General features: G+C 46.1%; 1 protein-coding gene across 1 annotated transcript; it reads right to left on the reverse strand.

The window, feature by feature from the left end:
• Nucleotides 1-1,343: 1,343 nt before the first annotated feature.
• RNF212B (ring finger protein 212B) lies at nt 1,344-14,584 on the reverse strand. The gene is made up of 15 exons (XM_056863669.1): nt 14,485-14,584; nt 13,443-13,495; nt 11,011-11,085; nt 9,110-9,225; nt 7,451-7,514; nt 7,250-7,278; nt 6,819-6,865; nt 5,476-5,518; nt 4,585-4,642; nt 4,419-4,479; nt 3,006-3,045; nt 2,742-2,878; nt 2,244-2,305; nt 2,115-2,155; nt 1,344-1,377 (listed from the first exon to the last, which is right to left on the reverse strand). Exons 1-15 carry the CDS (start codon nt 14,582-14,584, stop codon nt 1,344-1,346), a joined length of 960 nt encoding a protein of 319 aa, XP_056719647.1.
• Nucleotides 14,585-21,515: the final 6,931 nt, after the last annotated feature.

A 21,515-nucleotide genomic window follows, 5' to 3' on the forward strand; every position in this document is an offset into this window, starting at 1 on the left:
CCTCACGCCGGCATCCTTGGAGGCATTCCCAGGGTGTTCCTGGTGCAGAGCTGCCTTTAGGCAGCTTCTCAACCCCTTTCACCACGGGAATGCCCCTCCATGCTGCAGCGGGGCTACGCCAGCGAAATAGCTGGCAAAGCTCACTAAAGTCTATGGGGCATTTTTTTTACTTTTTAAATTTTGCATGCGTTTATTTTTCCTTTTTCCAGCCAGGAAACTTGTGCTCTTCAAGTGTGTTTAATGTGTCCATTGTATACTTATTGATGCAATGAAGGTTGTGTTCCACTTCAATTTACTTAAGGTGAGAAGAGTTGCAGATACCATCTCCTTCATTAAGGAGGCTACAGAAAAGAGGGAGCATCATTGATTCCTTTTGGAGTCTTTTGTTCCAATTCCAGACCTTTGGTGACATTACACATGTTTACGATCTCCCAAAAAATCAGAGGGAAGAGAAGATGGTGGAAAGCCTCATAGCTGGAATCATTTGCGAGAAATAATGATGAAGATTAAGCCTGGCATATACAGGTATAATTAGGCGAGAGATGACAAAGTCTATTAATCCGTATTTTCACTGATTTATTAACAATTTTTCCAAGATTTTTAAAGAACTCAACTGCCAGGAGAGGGGGCAGAATACAAATCCAAATAAATAAATTAATGAAAGCAAAACAAGCATCCCTCCCAGGACAGGAGGGGAAATGAGCTAAGTCTAAGCCAACTACACAAACAAAAAAGCTGGCATATGGAGTGTGTGTGGGACCACAACTTGTTCCAAATGTACTCAAACGCAGGGTATGAAATAGACTGAAATGAGGACTGCTTAATAAATAGCCATAAAACAATATTTTGGAAGTTTTTGTCGATAATTAGTCTTCACCCTCCAGGAGCACTGTTGAGATGTAAATGCTGCAGGTTTAGTCTGGGAAGCAGTTTTCTACAAGCAAGTTGCCGAGGGACAAGGATAAAATAGGTGGCATATTTGAGTTTTCTGCTGAGTTGCCCGTGGTCTCTGGAAACTGTCTGAATGATAAAGTATTGGCTGTTTTACCAAAGGAATCTTGTCACAGTCTGAGCAACTATCACAAGATTATTTTAGGACCCTTAACAAGCTATAATAAAGTCTAGGTAAGAGACATGAACACTGAACCTGGGGCCCAAGCCCACCACATATACAGATTTCTTCCAATAGAGTATGAGTGAGTACAAGGGGAGGGGGTGGAGAGAGACAGACAAGGGAATATAGCTACTGGTAGTGGATGGCTTTTCCATCATTAAAATTTAAGAGGTTGTCTGGACATTCACCAGTGCAGACTAGAGAGCTGCTGAGATATAACTGCTCCATGTTATTGCTGGTAGATACTTCTGATGGAGCGGGACCTGGAAGAAAATACAGCAAGCTATGTGTACAGAACAAGGGTGCACATTTCAAAGATGAAACACTTACACTTTTAAACAAATGAAACACTTCAAAGGACAGGATATTATTCACTAAACAAAGCAAGGTGCCAGTTCTGAGTAACAGTTGAAGCCATTTTTCCCCCCTTTAGGACACTTAATTCGAGCCCATGGATGACAAGGTGTTTTCATTGTGCCACTCCCTGAAGTCCAAAAATACTTGCAAGCCAAAGTCACAAAATAACAAAATTGTATCATTTTGTAAGTCTGACGTATATTTTGTCTCTATGGTAAACTGCCCCCTGTCTCCAAACCTGGCAAATATGGTAAACGTTACAAGCTTTTTGTTAAAGCTGGCTGAATTTACAGCAGCAGCCAGCTTCCCACGTGCTGTTATCTTGCAAGAGAAGGAAAACTATCTCCCAAGACTCTGAGAGGTGGCAGGATAAGAAAAAATCCCTACTCGTTCAGAGCCGCATTCTGGGTGCCCTAGCTGACAGTGGGTAATGGTGGTGGAAAATACTGTCAAGTCGCAGCTGACTTGGGGCTATCCCGTAGGGTTTTCAAGGCAAGAGGCAAACACAGGTGGTTTACCATTGCCTGCCTCTGCGTAGCAGCCCTCTGCATAACCACCCTCCGAAGCTTTTGAGGTCTGAAAAGATCAGGCTGCCTGGGTCAGGGTTCTGGGGTGGGAACCTAAGTATGATGTATTCACTTACCTGCTATGAAAAACTGGGGTAGAGTGAGGGGTAAATCTCAGCTGAGAAAGAAAGGATACAGTTAATTAACATTCTTCAATAAGGGCTTTGTGTGGTCTGTATATGTACATACACACACCTTGATCTCACCTGCATGGGCTGCAGCCTTTCAGTGCTGGGATGTTCTGGCATATGAGCCCTCTCCATGTGATCTGTGGGCCGAAGACAACAAGGAATAGTGGTGATATAGTGGGAATTTGGCAGGATGCTGTGTCATCTAAAGTAAAGGGCTGGACCCCTTGGACTTTCTAATGCTTTTGAACACATGAAGCTGCCTTCTACTGAACCAGACTCTTGGTCCATTTAAGTCAGTATTGTCTTTTATTCCGGCAGCAGCTCTCCAGGGTCTCAGGCAGAGGTATTTCACATCCCCTACTTGCCTGGTCCCTTTAACTGGAGATGCCACTGGGGATTGAACCTGGGACATTCTGCATGCCAAGCAGAGGCTCTACCACTGAGCCACTGTAACTCCTGCTACAGAGACGACTGCAGTGTGGAGTGATCAGCAAAGCTAGATAGTGAGACCGCAAAGATGAAATTTTGAATAAAGAGTATACATGGTAGAAAAGCAGGGTATCCTTCACTCACTGGTGAATATGTTAAAGCTGGCAGTTGGAGTTTCCTGTTGCTGTCCACTGTAGCTTGTGCTCTGACTTTGCCTCATCATGAGGGGCTGTAGGTTAAAAACATTCAAGCTAGGGGTGTGCGTAGAGGAAGAAGAGGGCCTAATGGCGAGGGGGGGAAAGGAGAAAGGATGATGAGAAGTGGAAATAAGTACAATTTTAGATCATTGTCTCTTTCATAGTGAAGGCAGCATCTTGGAGATGACTGCTCACTCACCTTAAGACTCACCTGTAGAATAAACTTTGAGTTGAAGCTGGAGAAGGAGTCGCTGGAAAGAACAGAACTTTTTAGACAATGGCTGTTACCACACTTGTATTCCCAGCGATGTATTAAGAGTTTAAAAACGTTATAAAAAATACTGTTCGCACTTTCAATGTATTCCCATCAATGTATTAAGAGTTTGAAAACATTATAAAAAATACTGTTCGCACTTTGTTTGGCCCCTTTAGCTGTGAAGACATCTTCCAACCATTTATAAGCCGTGGTATCCAAAAACCCTTTTAAAGCGATGTTTTTTACAACATTTTCAAACTCTTAATACATCGCTGGGAATACAAAGTGCGGTAACCCTATATCTGAGAGTGGCAAGAGGATATATAGGAAGGTAAGACAGGAAAAACAAGTTCCAGTGCAATGAGCAATGAATTTACATCACTTTGGTCTGTTCAGTATGTGGGACACACAATTTACATTAGTTGGCTAGATTGAAAGCCATTCCATCAGGGGAGTTGCTGGGTTGTTTAGATAAGGTCATATTCTGAGCGAGTATGTCAATTTGGCTATGGTCAAACAGACACCCTTCAACACTTTCTATTCACTGCTCAATGTGGCAAGAGACAGATGGGTAAAACCTTTTACCTGGAACCCTAGGTGTGAACTGGATAATTTGAGGGTGTTTTTTATTTTATTTTTAGCAGAGGTGGACTTTAATATTACATTGGCAGTTGCCAAGTCTCCCTCCCCCACAGTTGATTGAGATTAAAAATTACTAATTCTCTAAGGGTTACGCAAAGATATATATAAATGTATATTTCCTTACTTTTAGTGTTACACTGTTCAGAGCCAAATTAGCTGTATGAGCAAGATCATTAAAGTAAAGTATTAGTTGGTACTTTGTTCATCTGTCCAGACATCCAGTATCTGAACCAAAAAAACGGACATTTTTAGCTGGCATGCAGGCATTACTCAGAGGCCCTCAGCAGCACCACTAATGGTTCAAAGTACACAAAATTATTTAAAATATTGCTTTAAATTACATCCAGGCTATGTGTATAAAGTATATATAAAGCATAAATGAATTTCAATGTTTAGACTTGGGTCTAAACATCCCCAAGATATCTCATTATCTATGTACAAAAATTCCAAAATATTCCAAAATACAGAAAGATCCGAAATGTGGACCACTTCTGGTCCAAAGCAGTCCGGATAAGGGATACCCAACCTGTAATTTATGTTCCAGCTGTGCTCTGTGGTTTGTGCTCCTTGGCCGCTAAAATAAGCCGACTCCTGGTCTCAGAGAGGAGAAAGTGCCAGCATTCACTTAGCCCTGGCTCTGTATTGCCATCTTGTGGTGTCTCGGACACCTTGCAAAAAAGTCTAAAACGCTTGGCGAGTTTGTATGTTGCCTCCAGTATTCCTTACCAATACCGGAGTCCGCTGGGGTCATCGTTCTTGGGGTAATCTGGATGGCTCCTGCAGCATGCTGGGTGGAAATGAGAGATTCCTCACCATGAGTTTCTTAAAGGACAAAGCGATATACCTGTCATCTCCTTCCCTGGGAAAAGGGGGGCGAGGAGTTGGGACTCACTTGGAAGGCTGATGGGTGGTTCACTCGCAGGGGGAGAGAGTCCATGGAAGAGGAGCGGCTGTGGGGTACAGAGGCACAGTCAAGCCCTAGCCGGTGGGAGGGACAGACAAGGTCTGTGATGAAATCTAGATTTGTAAGCATGGAATTCCCAGCACTAGCTATGAATCCCGGTTTTGTGACTGGAATAAGGTCATCTGCATACACGCAACATGGTTTAAGGTAGGCCGGGGATGAATTGCAGAACTTGGAGTCCTGGTCATGTCCTCTTGTTGTTTTTTATATGCCGACTTTCTCTACCACTTAAGGGAGACTCAAACCGGCTTAGTCACCTTCCCTTCCCCTCCCCACAAAAGACACCTTCTGAGATAGGTGGGGCTGAGAGAGTTCAGAGAGAACTGTGACTAGCCCAAGGTCACCCAGCAGGCTTCACATGTAGGAGTGGGGAAACAAATCCAGTTCACCAGATTAGCCTCCGCCGCTCATGTGGAGGAGGGGGGAATCAAACCCGGTTCTCCAGATCACAGTCCACCGTTCCAAACCGCCGCTCTTAACCACTACACCATGCTGGCTGGTCATGTTCATGTCCTCTTGTTAAGGGACTGGGCAAAGAACGCAGTAGCGATCACAGCGGGAAGTATACGGTGGCAGGATGCACTCAGAAAGAGGCCAGAAAGATGACTGGCAACTATTGCATTAAGCAACAGTTCTTCCTGTGTTGACTCGAATTCCCCCCTCCCGATCTTAAATTTTTAATAGGATATAGCCATATCCTAGCATTTCTCTCCCTGTAAAACTATAGGGCTTAAAATTTTGTTTTTATTTTTTTTAAAATCTGAAATTCCTCCTTTTGTATCGTACCCATAGCCAAAGAATATTAATTTGTGTATCTACCTGACCACTTCACTGGAGTGCTGGAAGCTAAGCCGTGGAGTGACTGCGAAATACGAGATAGTGGATTGTTAACATAAGAAAGGCCCATCAAGTCCAGCAGTCTGTTCACAGAGTGGCCAACCTGGTGCCTCTAGGAAGCCACAAACAGCATGTCTGTCTAATCATGGTATTAAAGAGACCCTCTGGTCTGGGTTATTATAAAGCCACTCCTTGCATAGCCACAGGGGAAGAAAGGCAGTAAGTATTCAACTGTTCGTGGGTCAAAAGTATCACCCCAGGCTTTTATAGAGGAATATTTGGGGCATATGTTCATATGTGTGTATCACATGTGCACATATGCAAACTTTTTTTTCTCTCTCTCTCTTTCTCTTCAAGTACTTGAAGGGCTGTCATAGAAAGGATGGTGCTGAGTTGTTTTCTGTTGCCCCAGAAGGTCGGACCAGAACCAACGGGTTGAAATTAAATCAAAAGAGTTTCCGTCTACATTAGGAAGAATTTTCTAACAGGGTGGTTCCTCAGTGGAACAGGCTTCCTCGGGAGGCGGTAAGCTCGCCTTCCCTGGAGGTTTTTAAGAAGAGGCAAAATGAATATCTGTCATCAGTGCAGATTCTGTGACTTTAGGCAGATCATGAGAGGGAGGGCAGCTTAGTGATCTTCTGGGCATGAAGTATGGGTCACTGGGGGTGTGGGGGGGAGGTAGTTTGGAATTTCCTGCATTGTGCAGGGGGTTGGACTAGATGACCCTGGGGAACCCTTCCAACTCTATGATTCAAGCAAGGATACATTTGATCCTGCACCAACAGGGTCATAACGCAAACATTCACATGCTCATTTGCCTAAAGGTGGTGGTTGAAAGTGCCATCAAGTCACAGCTGACTTAAGGTGACCACTTAGGGTTTTCAAGGCAAGAGACATTTGGAGGTGGTTTGCCATTGCCTGCCTCTGTGTGGGCTGAGAGAGTTCTGAGAGAACTGTGACTGGCCCAAGGTCACCCAGCAGGTTTTATGTAGATGAGCGGGGAATCGAACCTGGTTCTCCGGATTAGAGTCTGCCGCTCTTAACCACTACACCAAGCTGGCTAAAGACACACTGCATAATTACTCAAGGGGATATATTACATGCCTTTAGGGTTCCCAGCCTCCAGGTAGTAGCTGGAGATCTCCCGCTATTACAACTGATCTCCATCGGCTGGAGATCAGTGCTTTGGCAATTGGACTCTATGGCATTGAAGTCCCTCCCCAAACCCCGCCCTCCTCAGTCTCCGCCCCAAAAATCTCCAGGTATTTCCCAATGTGGAGCTGGCAACCCTACATGCCTTACATAATGGGGCCCCATCTTCCTACCTGTCTGTGATGGGGGGGTGATGGCAACTGGCCTTGGGGTACTGTTTCTGCAGCAAATAAAACAAATTGTGTTCAGTCATGGGGTACAAGACACCATGGCCTTTCTTTCCCTAGGTTAGTCAACTTGTGCCCTCCAACCCAGTCTCCCTGTTCTGAAACGAACAGCCCCTGCTATCTACAAGTCATGGGCTGCAGCTCCTGATGAAGATCCGAAAGGTGCCTTATACTGAATCAGACCCTTCGTCCATCAAAGTCAGCATTGTCTACTCAGACTGGCAGCAGCTCTCCAGGGTCTCAGGCCGAGGTCTTTCACATCACCTACTTACCTTGTCCCTTTAACTGGAGATGCCGGGGATTGAACCTGGGACCTTCTGCCCGCCAAGCATATGCTCTTCCACTGAGCCATGGCCCCTCCCCAAACGTAAACTTACCTGTTTCCCTGGTGGTGCCTTGGAGAAGCCTGCAGAGAGAAAAGGGAGTCTTTCTGGACCCAGATGCACATATGCAGAAAGGATTATTTTCTTCCCCTCTACAGAGACAAATGCACCGCCAAGTAAGGCTCATTTCATCCAGCAGAGGGCATCACATCACACATCACAGAAAGTTATTTGTTTCCAGCAAACAGCTCCTACCTTCGTGAAGTTTAAGTACATCTTCTTCAGCTCCTTATTCTCTTTCCTTATCGCCTCCAGTTCCCTGAGCAGAGAAGGGGAAGGGATATAAGACAGGTAGCCTGATAAAACAGTTGGTAGTGCCCCTAATACCCCTTCAATGCCAGTCTTAACCTTAGGGTTGCCAACCTCCAGGTGGTGGCTGGAGATCTCCCACTATTACAACTGATCTCCAGCTAATAGAGATCAGGTCACCTGGGGGAAAAAATGGCCGCTTTGGCAATTGGACTCTATGGCTCTGAAGTCCCTCCCCTCCCCAAACCCCACCCTCCTCAGGCTCCTCCCCCAAAATCTCCAGGTATTTCCCAACCCGGAGCTGGCAACCCTACTTAACCAACTAGTCCCCCCTGCTGCGGAACACTATGATGGGCAGCTAGAGTAGGACTACTTCTTGGGCCTCACAAACCATCTGTCCAACAAATGATGTACATGCTCTAACCTCTGTTTTCGTAGGAAAAAATAAAATTAGGCTGGAGCAAGGGTGTGGAGTTAGTTTTTCAAAAAGAGTAATTGTTGCTGCCCCCAAACTGCTAGTTCATTGTAACATTCTAAAGCAGGGCCTGCTCCATGTCTTACCAGGGTGTCTCAGTCCACAAAAGGGAGTACCAGTTCTACCCTTAGAGAAGAAAATAAATTTGCTTTCTCTGCCTGTTCTCTCCCCCTTTCTCTTTTCCCTCCTTGTGCTAGTTCACCTGTGGGGTGGCTGAGGAATGAGGGTTTTCCTTTCTCATGTTCGTAAAACCAAGAAAAAGCTTGAAATAAACTTTACATTTATAAAGAGAGCATCGTGATACTTCACATGTCTTTATTTAGCATGAAGAGAAGACTGAGAGGGAATATGATAACTATCTTCAAGTATTGTCGAAGGCTTTCACAGTCAGAGTTCATTGGTTCTTGTGGGTTATCCGGGCTGTGTAACCGTGGGCTTGGTATTTTCAGACACTGTCCTTCAGTGTTACTCCTCTGAAGTTGCCTGCCACAACATCAGGAAAGAAAATACCAAGACCACGGTTGCACAGCCCGGATAACCCACAAGAACCATCTTCAAGTACTTGAAGGGCTGTCATATAGAGGAGGGTGCCGAGTTGTTTTCTGTTGCCCCAGAAGGTCAGACCAGAACCAATGGGTTTAAATTAAATCAAAAGAGTTTCCGTCTAGACATTAGCAAGAATTTTCTAACAGTTAGAGTGGTTCCTCAGTGGAACAGGCTTCCTTGGGAGGTGGTGAGCTCTCCTTCCCTGGAGTTTTTGAAGCAGAAGCTAGATGGCCATCTGCCAGCAATGCTGATTCTATAACCTTACGCAGATTATGAATGGGAGGGCATCTTGGTCATTTTCTGGGCATGGAGTAGGGGTCACTGGGGGTGGGGAGGAGGCACTTGTGAATTCCTGCATTGTGCAGGTGGTTGGACTAGATAACCCTGCTGGCCCTTCCAACTCTATGATTCTATGATTCATTGATATGATTCAGGGTGGACTTGTGTACATAAAGTGTGTCTGAATTGACTAACTCTCATACTCTGTCAGAAATTGTGTTAGTCTTTAAAGTGCTACTGGACTCTTGCTCTTTTCTCTTGACTAACTGTTTGCCTTTCATGTGAACACAACCCGCATGCCTCACTTTTCCTGAGCCGTTAGTTTCTCATGAGCTTGCTGCAGGGCTCCCACAGTTTTCGAAGCATCGTTTTTGTAGAAGGAGACCAGTAGCTCCATCTGGCCCTTTTGGAATGACCACACCTAGGAAGAGAACCAAGGGTATATGCTCATCTGACGAAGGTAGACGCATCTGCTCGTATACAGTCAAATATGGTGGCTTGCGTAGGGAGATGAGAACCAGCACATGGGTCCCTTTCCACTCCATGTGGCATGCTCACTCGATAATTATGGAGTCACGAGCTGGGGGCCTGCAAGGAATTTGCAAGAGGGTGGGACAACTTGGAGATCACCTCTGCCCAGATGATGGAGTCAGCAGATAGTGAGAGTTAATTGTTTGATGGAGAGGAGATAATGACGGCAATCAGAAGTCAGGAAGGGATAGAATCAGAAGATATGGAGGGACTGATGAGGTCAGCCAGGTAGCCAACTCCTCAAGTGGGATGTGAGAAAGATTTAATCAAGTGTGGAAAGAGAGAGGGCTAGAAGATAAGGGAAACAGTGGGAGAGATTAGTCATGGTCATGCAGAATGAAGCAAACATCATTCCACCTTAATGGAGAATCTTCTGATAGTTCTATCTTCTGTCAGGTTGGTGGCCATTGGCCTCTCAATTATGGGACAAATTTGCTAGTTAGGCCTGCCAGATTTGGTACATAGTGGTAGAAAGTGCTGTCAAGTCATAGCTGACTTATGGCAACCCTGTAAGGTTTTCAAGGCAAGAGTTGGTTTGCTATTGCTTGCCTCTGCATAGTGATCCTGGACTTGGCCGACCCTGATCAGCAGACAAGGTCTGACAAGATTGGGACCATCCAGGTCAGGGCGATTTGGTACGTAGGCCCTATTTAAAGAAGAATGTTATGATTAATCTGCCTATTGGCTTTTATTGATTACTGTGCTGTCATTCTACCTTCCCCTACTCCAAAGCACACACTCATTGTGTCCTTTGGATAATTTTATTGGTGTTTTATTCTGGTTTTAGTTCTCTCCCCATTCTGTCCCCTTGGAAAAATTGTTATAAATTCTCTACATAAATATAGAAACACTTTAATAAAATGGCCTCCCCTACCCCCCAAACCAGGGCAGGTCAGAGGAGTTCTCTGGGAAGGTGATTGCCAAAGCCTGGGAGATATACAGAACAGAGAACCCTGGTGGATTTTAATGTTCAGGTGCTTGCTGATTCTGCAGAAATTCTCTTTGATGATTAACCAGCTTGCTCCCATATTTATCAGTCTCTCTTATCAGGATTTGTTATTGTAATTAATTCGCTCAGTTGGCAAATGGGGACCACCATGATTATTAACTCCCCCAAGATTGGTTATTAACTAGTTCTTTCACTGACCTCACTCGGCCTCAGCAGTGAAATGGCTGGCTCATTGGGCAGCGGACTGAATTACTTGGTGGAGCGGATGTGTTCTGAGGATCTGTTCAGCAGTTCTGAATAAACCTCCCCCCCCCCCAAAAAAAAATCCCTTAACAGGCTGTTCTCTTGCTTAAGTTGTCTCGTTTTCTTTACTGACTGCAAAGTTCTACAAATCTAACTCTAGGCTGTTGATAGTCTATGCCATTAAAGGATTTTGTATTTGTATTTAAGCAGGCTGTTGATAGATCCCGGTGAGTAGCCATGTTAGTCTGTCACTAGCAGTAGAAAAGAGCAAGAGTCCAGTAGCTGGGGCTCACGAAAGCTCATCTCCTGCCAGAAATTTTGTTAGTCTTTAAGGAGCTACTGGACGTTGGCTGTTTTCTACTTCTAGGCTGTTGACTTTTCCTTCCTTGTATTGTCCCTTATTTTACCTGTCACTGTCACATAGGGTAGAATTCAGAGTTTTATGAAGTACTGCCAAAAGCATACCCGGCTTATAATTCTTACCTGAGAAATATTGGCAATATATTTGAGCGCAAGTTCAACAGGGCTTTTGAAAAACTTCTTTTCTTCTGGTTTCATCTGTGGGTCAGGAAGACAGAAAGAAACACAAGAAAGATAAGGACCAGCATCTAATATTATTACCCCAATTTTCTTTCCAATGGGAACCCAAAGCAGCTTACATAATTCTCCTCTCCTCCCTAGCCTTCCTCATGAACCACACACAGAGCAGTCAACAGATGACAATTGTAAGTCATAGTTAGGTAGGCACAGGTAGAAGAGGTCCTTCAAGTACCCTGGTCCCAAGCTCTTTAGGGCCTTAAAGGTTAAAAAAAAAGCACCCTGAATTAGGCCTGGAAACAAATAGGCAATGGGCAGCTGACAACTGAAGTTGTCACACAACTGAAGTTTCTGAACTGTTTTAAAAGGCAGACCCATGTTATAGTAATCTAATGTTACCAAGGCAGCATGACTTTAAGTGTAAGCTGGTACAACACACTCCTGGGAACCTCAACAACCTGCACTTGAAGAATAGGGTTGCCAGGTCCCTCTTCGCCACCGGGGGGAGGTTTTTGTGGCGGAGCCTGACGAGGGTGGGGTTTGGGGGGGGAGGGACCTCAACGTAGGGTTGCCAACCTCCAGGTACTAGCTGGAGATCTCCTGCTATTACAACTGGTCTCCAGCCAATAGAGATCAGTTCACCTGGAGAAAATGGCCGCTTTGGCAATTGGACTCTATGGCATTGAAGTCCCTCCCCTCCCCAAACCCCGCCCTCCTCAGGCTCCACCCCAAAAACCTCCCGCCGGTGGTGAAGAGGGATCTGGCAACTCTACTTCAATAGAGTTTTTCTCCAGGTGAACTGATCTCTGTGGACCAGAGATCAGTTGTAATAGCAGGAGATCTCCAGCAAGTACCTGGAGGTTGGCAACCCTATAGAAGAAGCAGGTCCAGGCGTACTTCCAAACTGCAGACCTGATTCATTCAGGGGAATGCAATTCCATTCAGAACAAGTTGAATATCTAACACTATAGCATCTTAATCGTCAACCAACAGCACTTCTGTTTGATCCTAGGTTCAATCCCCAACGGCATCTCTGGTTAAGAAAAGGATCAGGCAGACCCTGGAAAGCTTCTGCCGGTCTGAGTAAACAATGCTGACCTTGATGGACCAGTAATCTGATTCAGTATAAAACAGCTTCATGGGTAAGCGTATTCATGTTTGGGCTGGATTAAGTTTCAATTTATTAACCCACATGCAGCCTTTTATGTCCTCCAAACACTGATTATGGGTTTCCATTGCCTCCCTTGGATTAGATGGAAAGCAGAGATAGTGTGGTGTGTCATCTGCAGGTTGCTGACGCTGCACTCCAGATCTCCAGATGATCTCTTCCAGCAGCATCCAGTAGATGTTAAACAGCATGGGAAGCGCTTCAGAACTTCATAGGCTAATAGCCAAGAAGCACAGAAGAAATCACCCAGCACCACCATCTGACACAAAGCTAAATCTGCTAGGAAGGTAATCTGCTAGGAAGCCACTGTAAAATAGTTAGCTCCCCCAGTCCTCATCCTAGTCAGATGGACGAGAAGGATACCATGGTTGATGATGAAGAAGAGTTGGTTTTTATATGCCGACTTTCTCTACCACTTAAGGAAGACTCAAACCGGCTTACAATCACCACCTTCCCTTCCCCTCCCCACAGACACCTTGTGAGGTAGGTGAGGCCGAGAAAGCTCGAAGAGAACTGTGACTAGCTCAAGATCACCCAGCTGGCTTCATGTGTAGGAGTGGGGAAACCAGCCCAGTTTACCAGACTGGAGTCCGCTTTTCATGTGGAGGAGCGGGGAATCAAACCTGGTTCTCCAGATTAGAGTCCACCGCTCTTAACCACTACACCATGAAGGCTCTGAAGGCTTCTGAGGAGCTTGAAAGAAGGAGTGTTTTAATTCCCCCTGCCAGCAGCCCAGAGAAAGTCAACAAACAGGACACCAAAAGCAGTTTCATAACCAGGCCAGATTGAAAAGAAACAGCTAGTTCTATCATCCAGTTGAGTTGCCAACACCTGTTTCAGCACTTAGCCAAAAACGAAAGGTTTGATTTGGAGCCAAAAAATGTCTAATCAATAAAAAGGGCTTACTTAGCAAAGGTTTTATAAATGCCTCCTTTAAAATTTCGGGATAGAACACACCACTTGAATGACGCTCCCGGTTAGTCATCCCCACTCCCAGCAGATTTATCCAACCAGAAACCACAATTGGTGATACAAATGCTGTAACAGCTACACTTTTCACAATTCTTCTCACCGTTTGGCTCCCCTGCTTTATAGATATATAAAAGTCATCATTCCTTAGCCCAAACTGATATCATACTAGAATTTCTGAGTTTTCAAGAGCCCAGAGAGAAAAGAAGGCGGCACACCTGCTGGAGAAGCCACGACTTACGTTATCATTGAGAAGCAAATATTTGCAGCTTGTTCCACAAGATGGGCATTTATCTGCCAGGAAAAAGACAGAAAGGTGTCAGTAACAACCCATTGAAAATTGCCCGAAACGATATAGAATGTTCAGAAAACACAAAAAGGATCAGTAGAATAATAGAAATCATAGAATCATAGAGCTGGAAGGTACCACCAGGGTCATCTAGTCCAACCCCTGCACAATGCAGGAAATTCACAACTACCTCCCCACCACACCTCCAGTGACCCCTACTCTCGCCCAGAAGATGGCAAAAAATAATAAACAAACCCCTCCAGGATCTCTGGCCAATCTGGCCTGGAGTAAAATTGCTTCCTGACCCTAAAGTGGCAATCGGCACTAGCCTGGGAATGCAAGAAAGGGCCACAAGAGCCAAACACTGATGAAAACCTTCCTGCCCTCTCTCTCATGATCTGCCTAAGGTCATGAAATCAGCAATGCTGACATGTGGCCATCCAGCCTCTGCTTAAAAACCTCCGGTGAAGGAGAGCACAGTTTATAGTATCTAAAACCACTATATAAAAGCATTGTGTTTTTTTATATGTGAACCCTCATGGTAGGGTTGCCAGCCCTGGGTTGGGAAATACCTGGATAATTTGGGGGTGGAGCCTGGGAATGGTGGGGTTTGGGGAGGGATGAGGCCTCAGCAGGATATAATGCCATAAATTCCACTCCAAAACAGTCATTTTCTGCAGGGTTACTGATCTTCGTTGTCTGGAGATCAATTGTAATAGTAGGAGATCTCCAGGTGCGACCTGGAGGTTGGCAACCCTCAGGGGTTCAGATTCTTAGACGCTTTTTCTTTTATCACAAGACTGCATGATGTATAAAATGAATATTGTAAACAATTAGCAACACCTTTTGTGTGTAGGATCCAGGAGACGAATATAAGCATGTATTGATCGTGCTTGTTCTGAAGTATGTTTGCGTGTGAGAGAGGGAGATGAACTGCGGATTATTTTAGTTTTATTTCTAAGCCATGGCATGAACATCTCGTTGTCACGCTTACCTGTACCAGCACACTTTTTGCAAAATATATGTCCGCAGCTGGCGAGACAAAAATCAGTTCCTTCTTGGCTAAAACACCGGTTGCAATGAAACCAGTCCATGTTGCAAGAGGAGGCCGTGAGGCAGAATTCCCACTGAGCTCCTGCTGGAAAAGATGGTCCAGGAGGAGAGGTTATAAATTTTGGGAACAGGAGAGATGTCGAAGAAGAGCTGTGAGACCACCATGTACTACGGGGAGGGGCCATGGCTCAGTGGTAGAGCCTCTGCTTGGCATGCAGAAGGTCCCAGGTTCAATCCCCGGCATCTCCAATTAAAGGACTAGGCAATTAGGTGACGTGAAAGACCTCTGCCTGAGACCCCGGAGAGCCGCTGCCGGTCTGAGGAGACAATACTGACTTTGATGGACCGAGGGTCTGATTAAGTATAAGGCAGCTTCATGTGTTCATGTGTTCATGTGAAATCTTTGAGGGGCCATGGCTCAGTGGTAGAGCATCTGCTTGGCATGCAGAAGGTCCCAGGTTCAATCCCTGGCATCTCCAGCTAAAGGGACTAGGCAAGTAGGTGATGGGAAAGACCCCTGCCTGAGACCCTGGAGAGCCGCTGCCGGCCTGAGTAGACAATACTGACTTTGATGGACCAAGGGTCTGATTCAGTATAAGGCAGCCTCATGTAGATTCATATAGATATAGATGGGAAAGAATTATAGAATAATAGAGGAATTTGGGGAAGAAAGGACAGACAAGTAGATTTGCACATTATGACTTGGGGGAATTTACAATCGGGGTATTTATTCATGGTGAAAATTGATGGTTATAGTGGAAGCGCGGACACGGATTTGAGATATTTGAGGATTTATTTAGGGTCTTAGGTATTAAAAAGCATGCAAATTCAGGATGATCCTGCGAGATCCAGCTTTTATCTGCGAGGCAAAATAAGGACAATGACGTACGAAGGACACGGAGTAGAAAATAGGTTCAGCCCCTGATTAAATTGAGACGTGTAGGCATTCGGTCTCCGAGGGGAGTTGTATGTAATTTCCTGATAGTAGAGAAATTCACATTTTGAAAACCGATGCCAAAAGGGATTTGCCAGGAGGAGCCCTCCCCGTGAGAATAGGTCGCTCAATACCTCTCCGCTCCTCTGTGGAGAGCTACCCCTTAAAGTATAGTAATCTCATGTGGGGTCTAGCATGCTAAAAATTGCACATTTGTGGTTTATAATTTCTGATAATAACTATTCTATTGCTTCTCGGGAAAGGCGGATGATTCTCTTTTCCCCTCCCTGCCTCACTGTCCTCTTTCCCGCCCTTTTCTGGAGGCTATTTTTGCCACCTCAGAGCTGAGGGAGGAAAAAACGGTTGGAAAGGCGGCTAAAAGAGGCGGGAAAATGGGGGGCACAAACCCGTTCGAGGAACTAAAGGGGCACGGCCGAGATTATTGCTCTGAGGGGAAAGTCGAGGGAGCGCTGGAGATGTGGGGTTGGGGAATGAATATAGTTATGGGGCAAGGAAAAAACAGGCTTATAGGATGGGGCAGGGGGATAATGGCCAGGGCTGCTAGCGAAGGAGGAGGTTGTGAATGGAATCTGAGGAAGAAATGGATGGGAAACCTCAAATGGAGGAGTTGTGAAATTAGAAGGCACTGGAAATAGGGTGGGGTCGCTTCACTTGGGGGACAACAGGAGTGCCTAGAAAGCATAGAACTAACTGCCTCTATTCAGGTCCTGGATTTGCTCCCATTTAGGGTTTTTTTTTTTTTAGGGGGAATGCCCCACTGAAATGTTAGTGTGAGGTCTTACATAATAATTCCTTAGGCTTCAGTTTATTCCCCAGAGTCTGCAGAAGGGTGGATTCCAAGGATCCTAAAAACCCAAGAAAAGTGTGTTCAAAAGTGCCTTTATGTTGTTGTTTTTAATGTGCTGGAAAGCACTTAGGAATTTGACCTGTGTGAATTCAGTTTAAGCTGCATTATGCAGTGTTTTCTGGTTATATATATATATATATATATTAGATTTCACACACAGCAGTTGCACCTTGAACTTGATAACCTTGTAATAGGATAATGATGGTTTTCTAGTATATTTTTAACCAAGAGGTTCAGTTTGTGGAGACTAACACGGACTCATAAAGCTACTCTTCTGGAAGGGCAGAACCAGTCTCAAGGTGCACTGTGAACATGATGGTGGAAAGTGCCGTCAAGTCACAGCCCACTTATGGTGACCCCCCCCCCCATAGTGGCCATTTTTGCATGGTCAATTTTGATGCTCGCTCAGAGCTCTTTTTTTAAAATGCGACTTTAAAAATGCCTTTTCACGGTCCCCACGCAAAAGGAGAAGTTCCACTCCCCCCACTCGCCTGCTCCTTTGTTCCTGTTTGCATAGCTAACGTGCCTCTGTTGTTTTGCATTGTTCCTTGAGGGGGATTATTCGCGGCAAACACCAAAGGTCGCCTTAAATGGGCTCTTTAGTAATACGAAGCAGGTATGCACCGGCTTTGCAGTCACTTCCGGAATGATGGTTCAGCGGGCAAAATTTTAAAAAATATATGCGGGGCAATTCAGGCTGGAACGCACTGCTAATTACCATGCAAAAATGGCCTGGGTTTTCAAGGCTAGCATCCAGCAGAAGTGGTTTGACATTGCCTGCTTCACTTTATATTCGTCTCTTTTCCGGCCTTAGTTTCTGTCTCTCCGTATGGCCCCTTTCAACTCTATGATTCTATGATTCTAAGAGCTGGAAGCTATTGCCTGCAGCCACCTTGGTCTGAAGCAAAATCTAACTACAGGAAAACACCGAACGCCTTTTCTTAGGGCCGGCCAAAATGTTACAAAGCATGAAGAGCAGCGTTGGATGCTGGGCGGATCAAGCTTCCAGGGGAGCTGCTCGCTCATGAAGCAGAACAAGTGATGGCGACGGCTGCCAAATTGGAAGGCTTTAAGAGGGGAGTGGACATGTTTGTGGAGGAGAGGGCTATTCATGGCTACTAGTCAAAATGGATACTGGTAATGATGCAGATCTATTCTCTCCAGGATCAGAGGAGCATGCCTATGATATTAGGTGCTGTGGAACGCAGGCAGGTCAATGCTGCTGCATTTGTCTTGCTTGCGGGCTTCCTAGAGGCACCTGGTTGGCCTCTGTGTGAACAGACTGCTGGACTTGATGGGCCTGGGTCTGATCCAGCATGGTTTTTGTTATGTTCTTTAGGTCCCAGCCCAGAGTCAGTCCTGGCCTTTCTAGTTAAAGGACAGCAGGTGTTGGGAAAGCTCTTCCTTGGAGAATAGTTAAATCGTGCAGCTCCCTGCCCTAGGATGTAGTGATTGCTGCCAACTTGGAAAGCTTTAAGAGGGGAGTGGACATGTTCGTGGAGGAGAGGGCAATTCATGGCTACTACTAAAAATGGATACTAGTCATGACGCATACCTATCCTCTCCAGAATCAGAGAAGCCTGCCTATTATATGAAGTGCTGTGGAGCACAGGCAGGACAATGCTGCTGCAGTCGTCTTGCTTATGGGCTTCCTAGAGGCACCTGGTTGGCCACTGTGGGAACAGACTGCTGGACTTGATGGGCCTGGGTCTGATCCAGCAGGGTTTTTCTTATGTTCTTAAAGCCTGGATGTGAATGTGTTGGATGGGAAAGAGGAGCGCTAAGCAAAGAGGTCAGGTTTTCGGGTGGGTGGGGGGCGTCACTGTGTCTTTAACAACTGCATGGAGGCAGAGGCAAGAAGTCCCGCTTTTTCGAAAGCAGCCCCCGTGGCATCAGTACATGACTTGCAGCACCAGTCCTGCCAGCAGCAAAAGGGCAAATGCTCAAAGGTCATGGGGAGCAGTAGGGAGATGAGCTGAAAATGCAGAAGAAGCCCACCCAGGGGGAGGGGAGTGAGACCCTCCTCTGGCTTTGAGGCACCGGCTTCTTTCACAAGGCTTCCAGAAGGAGGCAGGACCAGCACTTGCCAGGATGCAGGGCCTAAAAGGCACTTGGAGGTCCTGTTGAATTGTGGCCAGGAGGATTTGGGGAAGGGGGGGAGGAGGCGGGAGCACATGAACACATGAAGCTGCCTTCTACTGAATCAGACCCTTGGTCCATCAAAGTCAGTATTGTCTACTCAGACCGGCAGCGGCTCTCCAGGGTCTCAGACAGGGGTCTTTCACATCACCTACCTGCCTAGTCCCTTTAACTGGAGATGCCGGGGATTTAACCTGGGACCTTCTGCATGCCAAGCAGAGGCTCTACCACTGAGCCACAGCCCCTCCCCACTGCAGCCACTGGTGTGGGTGCATGTGTTTTAACCAAGTTGTGGGTTTTTTTTAATTCCCTTAAATTTTGGTCTCACTCCTCTTGGACTCCCCCTCCCCCCCCCACTCCACTTCTTCAGTGAATTGTCTGAGTTAGAGGATCTGCTGAGCCGCCACCGCCGCCCCCCACCCTGGGGCGCCGCTTTCATCTGGTCTTCAGCCCTTTTCTCCTCTCCTTCCCAACCTTTGCTCCTCGAGTCTTCCAGCGAAGGTGCTGATAAAGAGGCCCACCCCTCCCCGAGGGCTGGACTTCACCCCAGATCTTAGGGAGAAGGTGTGAGATCAGCAAAGAGAGGGAATAAAAAAAAAGAAGCGGAATGTGCGGAGCAAAGTGGATAGAGCCATGGAGCAGGGGAAGAAGGGGCTGTGGCTCAGTGCTACAGCATCTGCTTGGCATGCAGAAAGTCCCAGGTTCAATCCCCAGTTAAACACCGAACACCTTTTATTAGGGCTGGCCAAAATGTCACAAAGCGTGAAGAGCAGCGTTGGATGCTGGGCGGATCAAGCTTCCAGGGTAGCAGCTCACTCAGGTCCCAGCCCAAAGTCAGTCCTGGCCTTTCTAGTTAAAGGACAGCAGGTATTGGGATTTTAAGTGAAAAATAAAATACAAAAATAACATTAATTGGTTTTGCCTGTGTCTTAAAGTTTGTATCTCCGGTACCTGGCATTAAATTTTATGGCACACATGGCCCGGCCCGACCAAGTGACATTTATGTCATAGCCAGCACTCGTAACAAATGAGTTTTACACCCCTGCTGTAAGGTTTTCTAGGCAAAAGACGTTTGGAGGTGGTTTTGCCATGGCCTGCCTCTGCACAGCGACCCTGTTATTCCTTGAAGATCACCCATCCGCATACTAAATCTGAAAATCTGAAGAAGTGAGCTGTGACTCACGAAGGCTCATACCCTGCCAGAATTGTTAGTCTTTAAGGTGCTACTGGACTCTTGCTCTTTTCTGCTGCTACAGGCAAACTAACATGGCCACCCATCCTGATCGATCCAAATACTAGCCAGGGTCAGGGCTGAGAGTGTGTGACTGGCCCGAGGTCACCCTCCATGCTTCCATGCTTGCTCTGTTCTGCTGCTACAGGCAAACTAACATGGCCACCCATCCTGATCGATCCAAATACTAGCCAGGGTCAGGGCTGAGAGTGTGTGACTGGCCCGAGGTCACCCAGCAAGCTTTCCATGGCACGAGGAGGGATTCGAACCTGGGTGTCCCGGTTCCTAGTCTTTAACTGCTACACCACGCTGGCTCTCATTGTTATGACTTCTGTTTATTTTTGCTGAAACACTAAAGACGGCCGTGCTGAGCAACAGAGAAACGGAAGGATCTGTACGGTGAACAGCAGAGAGGAATCGGCGTCTCAGAGGGTTGCTGTTATTTATAAAGCACGGTGTTTAATTATTTACGTTACGGTCAATTGTTTCAGTTGGCTGAGTTATTCTGGAGACTCAGGGTGGAGATCCTGTTCAGACTTCCGTCACTTTTTACGGAACTGCAGTAAGAAATTCGTCCCAGATTTGGGGGCTTTAGAAAGAGGAAGTCATGACAATGGAGGAGAGTGACAGGAAAGAAGAACACGGACTGTGTGTCCATTTTGTGAGGGAATTCAGTAGCATGTAATCTTGGTCTTGCTTATATGCAGCTTTAGGGAGAACCAGAAGGGCAAGAAGATAAAGGAATTTATGTTGGAAAAATTGAGAGTGAACTTGATATGGCAGAAGCATAACCTATAGAGAGGGTGACAGGAAACCAGGCATGGAAGGGTGTCTAGAAAGAGGAGCAAATGTATACTAGAGTGGGGGGGGGGAATGCATTCTAGATTAATAAGATCCAGACAGAGCTAGAAATTGTTTGTTAAAGCACTCCCACTAACCTGAGGAACTACCTGCCACAAGCTCCTATAAACACAGGAGAGTGTAGGCTGTTTGCAGGTGAGGTTTTTGTCAGTTTTGGCCCTGAACTATTTGAACTGTTACCCCCCATGTGTTTTGCCCCCTTGAAACTTTGATTTTTTTTCACTCTGCTTTTCTTGGACTCATTGAAGGACAACATTTGGGAAGGGGTAGAAAGTGGTAGCATTTGGGCCAAAGCAAAATTCCAAAAAAGAAAGCTAGCTACCTTTTACTAAGACCAACAGAAGAAATCAGACGCTCATCAAAAGAGTTGACCTGGTGGGTTTGGCTCCTGTCAACTAATGCATTCCCACCCCCACCCCCAACACAAACAATTGACAATGATGACTTGATAGTCAATCTAAATTAGGTTTGCCTTCTTTTTCCATTTCTCCTGTTCCTCCAAAGCAGCCTGCCATAATACCAGGAAAAGCTTAACCTGTGTGCCAGGTTGCTGTTAAAAGTCACAGGAGCCAGGCAGGGACATATTCCTCGGGAGGTGGTAAGCACTCCTTCCCTGGAGGTTTTTAAGCAGAGGCTAGATGGCCATCTGTCAGCAAGGCTGATTCTATGACTGTAGGCAGTTCATGAGAGGGAGGGCACCTTGGCCATCTTCTGGGCATGGAGTAGGGGTCACTAGGGGTGAGAGGTGAGGTAGTTGTGAATTTCCTGCCTTGTGCAGGGGGTTGGACTAGATGACCCTGGTGGTCCCTTCCAAAAAGATTCTGTGATTCAAAGGCGGCATCTGAGACGAAATGCATCCTGACTCCCAGGTGGGTGGAAAAGGAGCCAGCGGGTTCTTCCAATAGCGTCTCCAAGTGAGTGGGAAGAGGAGAGAGAAGG

The sequence above is a fragment of the Euleptes europaea genome, chromosome 18 (genome assembly GCF_029931775.1).
Source record: "Euleptes europaea isolate rEulEur1 chromosome 18, rEulEur1.hap1, whole genome shotgun sequence".
NCBI classification, from domain to species: domain Eukaryota; kingdom Metazoa; phylum Chordata; class Lepidosauria; order Squamata; family Sphaerodactylidae; genus Euleptes; species Euleptes europaea.

Excerpts from the sequence above, each read along its gene's own strand:
- RNF212B (XM_056863669.1), bottom strand. The coding sequence starts at position 14,584 with ATGGACTGGTTTCATTGCAACCGGTGTTTTAGCCAAGAAGGAACTGAT. Across the intron at positions 4,643-5,475 it reads CACTCCAGTGAAGTGGTCAG|CCGCTCCTCTTCCATGGACT; the intron begins GTAGATACACAA and ends TGTACCCCACAG. Across the intron at positions 2,879-3,005 it reads ACTCAAAGTTTATTCTACAG|GCCCTCTTCTTCCTCTACGC; the intron begins GTGAGTCTTAAG and ends CCTCGCCATTAG.